At 39.6% G+C, this 7,500-nt stretch overlaps 1 protein-coding gene and 1 long non-coding RNA gene across 4 annotated transcripts in view; one reads left to right on the top strand and one right to left on the bottom strand.

The window, feature by feature from the left end:
• Positions 1 to 7,500, bottom strand: part of LOC123502549 (carbohydrate sulfotransferase 11-like) — a 16,968-nt gene that overhangs the window by 4,676 nt on the left and 4,792 nt on the right. Inside the window, exons 1-2 of one of the 2 annotated variants that reach the window (XM_045251682.1) lie at positions 1,515 to 1,649; positions 443 to 594 (exon numbers count right to left, since the gene is read on the bottom strand). In XM_045251682.1, coding sequence (XP_045107617.1) covers positions 443 to 594; positions 1,515 to 1,528 — 166 coding nt within the window. In that variant the 5' untranslated portion in view covers positions 1,529 to 1,649. Of the gene's footprint in view, positions 1 to 442; positions 595 to 1,514; positions 1,650 to 7,500 lie in introns of those variants that run through there. The other variant, XM_045251683.1, reaches the window with a different exon arrangement.
• On the top strand, positions 1,505 to 4,721 carry LOC123502552. Of its 2 annotated transcripts, none has more exons than XR_006674173.1 (2): positions 1,505 to 1,613; positions 4,681 to 4,721. It is a non-coding gene; the product is annotated as an uncharacterized LOC123502552 (long non-coding RNA). The 2 variants fall into 2 exon arrangements; XR_006674174.1 differs by lacking the exon at positions 1,505 to 1,613 and adding an exon at positions 2,823 to 2,959.

The raw sequence follows: 7,500 nt of genomic DNA, 5'->3' as shown, positions 1-7,500 counted from the left end.
TAATGATAGTTTTTTTGGTGGTTAGGAAGGTGGAACGTGTAGTGGACAGCATGTGGAGACGTATAAAGGAGTTGGTGGTAGTAAAGATGAGAGGGAAGGTGAAGAGGAGGGAATTGAGAAAGGAACTGGAAAACTGGCGACGTGTGGTGGTGATGGTGATGGAGGAGGAGGAGGAGGAGGAGGAGGAGGAGGAGGAGGAGGAGGAGGAGGAGGAGGAGGAGGAGGAGAGCCGAAAAGAAGAAAAAGAAAAAAGAAGAGGAAGAACAAGAAAAACAAGAAGAACAAGAAAGAAGAAGAAGAGAAGAAAAGAGAGGAGAAGGAGATGATGATGAAGAAAACAAAAACAATGACAGTACCGAACGAACAAAACACAAGAATAATAACAAAAACTAAAAAGTTAAAATATAAGAATAAAGACAACCACCACAAAACAAACACATACCATCAGGCGTGGAGATGAGTGGCGCCCTCTCCACCTCGGGGGAATGGGAGGGGTCGGAGAACCACCTGACGGAGGCGAGACAGGTTAGCACACACAGGCCAGCCAACCCCCACACCACCGCCCGGAGCCTGCACGCCATTACTCGGGGCTGCCTGGGGAAAGAGAGAGAGAGAGGTGAGTATATAAGTAAATGAGAAAAGCAGATGAAGGGATGAGTAAATAGAGAGAGGCAGGCGTTGGTGAGTAAATGAGTGAGTAAGGAAGCAAGAAGAATGAGTAAATAAGTGTGGTTTATACCAAATGAGTAAAACAGGAAAGGATGAGTAAACAGACAAGAAGGCGTGGGTGAGTAAGGAAGCCAGAAGTAAGTAAATAAGAAAATAAGAAAAACAGATTCAAATGGATGAGTAAAGAGAGGAACACGTGGGTGAGTAAATGTAAGAAAAATGAGGAGAATAAAGACGAATGGATGAATAAATAAGTAAATAAGTAAGGAAGCAAGTAGAATGAGTAAATAAGCTAAATAGACAGGAAAGGATGATGAGTAAATAAATAAATAAATAAATAAATAAGCAGGTAGAAGTGAGTAAATAAATAAATGAAGGAAACAGAGAGAAATAGACAAGTAGGCAAACAAGCAAGTAAAAGTGAGTAATAAATGAAGTAGAGAGAGAGAGAGAGAGAGAGAGAGAGAGAGAGAGAGAGAGAATTGCAAGCCGGTCACTCACTTCACTTAGGTATTATAATCGAGCCTGCAAATAGAAGCCGTGCTCTCTCTCTCTCTCTCTCTCTCTCTCTCTCTCTCTCTCTCTAAGTGTGGGTTTACAAGGACATCCATTGTTTGCATTCTTCACACCCTCTAACTGAACAAAGCAATCTTAAACACTGAGCATAAACAAACGAACGAACACACACACACACACACACACACACACACACACACACACACACACACACACACACACACACACACACACACGCTAGTAAAGAAATGAATAAATAACATCAATGAAATAAAAGAATACATAAAGTTCAATAAAATACATAAATTAATAAATAAAACCGTACTTACTTGATGTCACTCATATTGAAATGTCAGGAAACTGCTTTCTTCCTTTATTTCACGCTCTCTCTCTCTCTCTCTCTCTCTCTCTCTCTCTCTCTCTCTCTCGTCTTCTTTTCTCACGCTTGGAAATAACAAACTTCAAAGCACTTTACCAAGAATTTCCTCAACTTTTTCTATCTTTTTTCAGCAAAGTAGGAACATTTTCGCTTCACTCTACTTTTTTCTGATTTTTACTTTTTAATATTCTTTTTTTCCTCCGTCCAAGCTCCGACGCACGTAAGGAAACAATGATAAGTCAGTGTCAACAAACCCCGACGCAACACAGGGGAACATCAAACAAGAAAATATATTAAATAATCAGTTAAAGAAAGCGTTGCGTGTTCCCGCGGTTTAGTATCTGAGAATTATGTTTCCCTCTCGTAACATCTGCAAGGCTGTTTCAGTGTAAAAATCTCAAGGTTCTTTAATTTGAATGCTATTTCACGAGAGAAGTCTTAATTTTATAAGGTCTAGGGTAGTTTAGGACCGGTAAGGGTTTCACATCTTCAGGTTAGGTCAAGTGTAGATCGAGAAACTTCGCCTCTTGTTCCGTCGCTTCCCTGCTGTTTCTTATCTTTTTTTAATTCTGTTTTGTCTATTAAATTCTTTCGCTGACTTTTCTCTCTTCTTCCACATTTCATACACTACTTCCTTCTTCTCTATCCTTCGATCTCAACGCCTCAGTATTTTGCACGGTGTTCCAATATTTCGTTTTCTAAGTTATATTGTTTTAAAAAGGTTCATATATTCCTCCTCACTTTTTGTAGGTTGTTCATTCTTTTCATTCTTTTCTCTTCTTTTTTTTTACTTTTTTTTCTCAGCTATACAAAAAAAAAAAAAAGGCACACTTAGATGCTAGTCCCCAAGCAGATCCGAAAGAGTTAGCCAAAAGAATGGGATAAATATCTAAAAACCGTAAGTTCCAAAAATTCTATAAGGTGTGTGTGTGTGTGTGTGTGTGTGTGTGTGTGTGTGTGTGTGTGTTCAAGTTAGGCATGTTTCTCTTCTCACGTAATACACTTCCAAAAAGTTCACAGTTCGTCCTTTTTAAGACACATGAATTGTCTCGAAACAAAAGAAGTTCTAAAATTCAATAAGATGTGAGGGTTTTTTCAAGTTTGCAAGTTTTCTTCAAATTATATAAAGTGTTTTAAAAAAGTTCACAGCCGGTTCTTCCAAGCACTGTACACAGTTCCAAAGTTCAAAAGCGTTCAAGTTCTGTTATTCATTCAAACTTCATTCTTGTATATTTTTCAGGCAATTTCCAAGTCAACAATCCCGCCCTTATTAAATTCCTATTATCACTTCAAAGTTAATTAACTACTCACAACACAAGGAAATATTACACACAGGGATTCTTGTAAGGACCCTCTCTCTCTCTCTCTCTCTCTCTCTCTCTCTCTCTCTCTCTCGTCCTCCCTGATCCACGGTTCAGCTCAGACTAACATCCGGATATGTTCTTGGTGGTGGTGGTGGCGGTGGTGGTGGTGGTGGTGGTGGCGCTGCTGGTAGTGGTGGTGGTGGTATTGTTGTTGTTGTTGTTGTGACTGCATGAGCATGACGTGAAAGGGTGGAGATCCAGGGAATAATTTCGCTTTTTTTTTTTTTTATTTCTGTGTGTGTGTGTGTGTGTGTGTGTGTGTGTGTGTGTGTGTGTGTGTGTGTGTGTGTGTGTGTGTGTGTGTGTGTGTGTGTGTGTGTGTGTGTGTGTGTCCCTTCTCCCCTTACCCACCATAAACAAAAGTGCCATATGTTTCTTCTCCTTTCCTTTCCATCTCGTGGTAAACAGGCGGGCCTTGGACAGCACGAGGACAAACACAAAGGAACACAAAAGAGGTGACAGCAGCAGCACATCCTGGGTTCCCTAATTAGTTTGTGTGGGTGACTGTTTTATCTTATTTCATTGGAGAAGCAGGATAGAATATTAGAAGGCTCCTCCCTACCCCCCAATCCTTTTTAGTTGCAGCTGGAGGATGATGATGATGATGATGATGATGATGATGATGATGATGATGATGATGATGAGGAGGAGGAGGAGGAGGAGGAGGAGGAGGAGGAAGGAAAACATGTAGGAGCAATAGGAGAAGGAAAACGATAAGAAGCAAAGAGATGGAGGAGGAAGAAGAGGAGGAGGAGGAGGATGTGGAAAACACGAAGAAAGGAAAACAAGCAGAAGAAAGAAAAGAAGGAAAAAAAAAACAAGAGGCAAAGAGGAGGAGGAGGACGAAAAGGAAGAGGGAGAAGAAGCAGAAGAAGAGGAGGAGGAGGAGGAGGAGGAGGAGAAAAACACGAAAGGAAAACAAATAGGAAGAAAAGGAGAAGGAAAAGGACAAGGAGAAGCAAGGAGGAGGAGGAGGAGGAGGAGGAGGGTGCCAGTATGCTACGTACGTTTATAGCTGCTGTGAATGGTACTTTGAATGCAATCTTGGCATTCAAACCACTGTGTTGGACTTGACTTAGCTTATCTCACCCTTTGTTGCTCTGTGGTGTTTTTCTCTTCTTTCCTTCCTTCTTTTCTTTCTTTTCCTCTCATCTGTTCCTTCATTTCTTTCATTCCTTCATCTTTTTTTTCATTCTTTTTCGTCGCCTCTCTTTCTTGTTTTCCTTCTGTTTTTCTCTTCTTTCCTTCCTTCTTTTCTTTCTTTTCCTCCCATCTGTTCTTTCGTTTTTCCTTTCTTCATCTTTATTTTTTTTTCATTCTTTTTCTTCTCTTTCTTCTTTTCCTCTTGTTTTTCTCTTCTTTCCTTTCTTCTTTTCTTTCTTTTCCTCCCATCTGTTCGTTCGTTTTTCCTTCCTTCATCTTTCTTTTTTTTTTTTTTCTTTCTTTTTCATCCTTTTTCGTCTTCTTTTTTTTCTTTTCCTTCTTCTGTCCCCTTTGTTCGTTTACTTTGCCTGCTCTTTAGTTTTTTTTTCTTATTTCCTCTATTTCTCATTTCTTTTCGTCTTCTTTTACTTCATTTTCTTCTTTTCACTCCTCTTTTTTATGCCTTTCACTTCATTTTATCTCATTTCCATTATTATTTTTGCTTTTTTTTCTCTCTCCCTTCGTTTTCTTTCCATTTTATTCATTCTTTCATTCTATTTTTACGTTCTTATTTTTCTCTCATTTCTCAAAACATTCAAAATACAACAGTCTCTCTCTCTCTCTCTCTCTCTCTCTCTCTCTCTCTCTCTCACGTTTATAATCTCAAAGAAAACGCGATACAATGGTTCACATTTTTATAATTACAAGAGAAAACGGGAATGAAAACAGTGCGAGAGTTCTTGTGAATTTCCACCCCATTTCTTGCCTTCCTCCTCCTCCCTCCCCTTCCTTCCCATCACTACCTGATATCCTACCCCCCTCTCTCTCTCTCTCTCTCTCTCTCTCTCTCTCTCTCTCTCTCTCTCTCTCTCTCTCTCCTGCCTTTATCTACACCGGTTTATGTACTATCACCACCACCATCACCACCATCATCACTATTACCACCATTGTAATTTTTGTTGTTGTTGTAGTAGTAGTAGTAGTAGTAGTAGTAGTAGTAGTAGTAGTAGTTCTCCCAAATGCTATCATAATTGTAAGAAAGGCTATTATTATCATCATTATCATTCTTCCTGCTGTTCCACCACCACCACCACCACCACCACCACAATACCGCTATTCACAAATTCACAACACCGTTTCTTCCTCACCACAACCTCTATCATCCCAGCAACACCCCCTTCCTCCCATTCTCCCTTCATTACCCCCCCCATACTACATCATTCTAACACCCCCTCCTCTCCTGCTCTTCCCATCTCCCCACACGGCAGGTGACGCTTCTAACAGGAGAAGAATAAGAATATAAAAAAGTATATCAATGTGTTTTTTTTTTTCCATCTCAATTCCTTCAATATTGCGACACATTTTTACCTTGAGATTATACTATTTTATTGACATTAGGAAGGGATGTCAGGAGATTAATTAATGGCCACAGTCTTCACTATTCTAATCCCCCACATGAGTTTCTGAAGCTGTATAAAATCACCAAATAGTAAGCGGAGTGAATATGGAAATGCGTCACGGAACTGAAGGTCTTGAAATAATTCTTCTATAAACCTCGAAATTTTAGTGACAACATCCATACTAACAAAATTATCATTATCATTGTTATATTTGTTGTTGTTTTTTCTATATTACGATCTACAAAATGCATCCTTCCTTCATCTTTTTTTTCTTTCTTTTTCATCCTTTTTCTTCTTTTTTCTCAGTTTTAGACAAAGACTACGAGGCAAATGGGTTAAGTCGAAGTGTTTAGGCAAGACTCTCACAAACTCCTTTGTCAAATTAATGTAGACGATCTGTATTTCCAACTTCCAATGACTTAACTTCATTTCAGAGGGAGATTTCGAGACATTTATCCCCCCTCCTCCATCCACGCCTTTTTTTTTTTTTATTTATTTATTTATTTATTTTTATTTATTTATTTTTTTGTTTTGCTAACTTTCTCAAACCTGCACGGGGACTGGCAACGAAGAGGGCCTATTTTTCTCGTTGTATGTTGCCCTTGGTCAGCTTTCTCCTCTTACATAAAAAAAAAAAAATCCCGTTGCTAATATGAAGATAACACACACACACACACACACACACACACACACACACACACACATTTCATTTTCTTTTTTTCCTATTACTGGAGTTAACGAGTTTTTAGATTTATAATGCTATCTTTTTTTTGGGAGGGATTTCAAGAATGTACTGTCACTATTTTTGGACTGCGTGAAATGAATCCTGCATAATGTCCACAGGTCTGTATATTGACATTTGCCACTACAGACCGTTCCACGAATGTACTTTATTTAATTTATATGTGTGTGTATTGTTCTGGAATAAATTTGTTGAACTTGAACGTGAAAACACACACACACACACACACACACACACACACACACACACACACACACACATACAGACAGATAAATAGATAGATATTTTATTGACTACAGAACCTATCAAATTAAAAAATATGACATGAACAATATTAAATGATCTAATTATACGTGTTACAAGAGAGAGAGAGAGAGAGAGAGAGAGAGAGAGAGAGAGAGAGACAATTGAACACACAGAACCTTTTACGAAGCTCCGAAAACAATCTGCTTCCATAAATAAAAGCACAAACCTAACTCAAGTTTATTATTGTTATGACCTCACTAATACTTGACAAGGCTAACACTGACTCACACTTCACTCCCTCACTCATTCACTTCTTCACTCTCTCTCTCTCTCTCTCTCTCTCTCTCTCTCTCTCTCCTTTACCCATTCATTCCCTCATTCTCTCACTCCCAAACTCACTCCTTCCCTCCTCTTCTTCTTCACTAGCCCCTTCACTCTCTCTCCTCCACTCCCTCATTCCTCCCCCATTACTCCCTCGCCACCACCACCACCTGCTTGCGGCCGAGGAGTCACCGTGTCCGTTAAGATAATCCGTATGTATGAGGAGGGAAATCCACCAACACTGCTCTGATTTTGCCAACGTTACACACAATTTTACGGTTCTTTTCCATCAAGTTCAACAGTTTCACCTGCAATTCTGGTTAGGTTAGGCTAGGTTAGGTAGAGAAGAGTGGATTAGGAAGGGAAGGGAAGGGATGGGAAGGGAAGGGAAGGGAAGGGAAAGGAAGAGAAGAGAAGGGAAAGGAAGAGAAGGGAAAGGAAGGGAAGGGAAGGGAAACGGTATGGTAGGAAAGGAAAGGGAAGAGAAGGGTAGGGTAGGGTAGGGTTGGGTAGGGTTAGGTTGGGAAGGGAAGGGAAGGGAAGGGAAGGGAAGAAAAGAAAAGGAAAAAAAAAAAAAGGAAGGGAAGGGAAGGAAATGGAAGGACAGGAAAGGATAGGAGCAAGTTAAGTTAGGTCAGGTTAGACTACTTTAGGGCAGGTTAGGTTAAATAATGTTGAATTAGGTTTTAAAGGTAGTTTTATCAATATTTACCAGCCTTG

This window comes from Portunus trituberculatus, chromosome 12 (assembly GCF_017591435.1).
Source record: "Portunus trituberculatus isolate SZX2019 chromosome 12, ASM1759143v1, whole genome shotgun sequence".
NCBI classification, from domain to species: domain Eukaryota; kingdom Metazoa; phylum Arthropoda; class Malacostraca; order Decapoda; family Portunidae; genus Portunus; species Portunus trituberculatus.
Note: the sequence above shows the minus strand (reverse complement) of the source record. Positions and strands in the feature narration are given on the sequence as shown.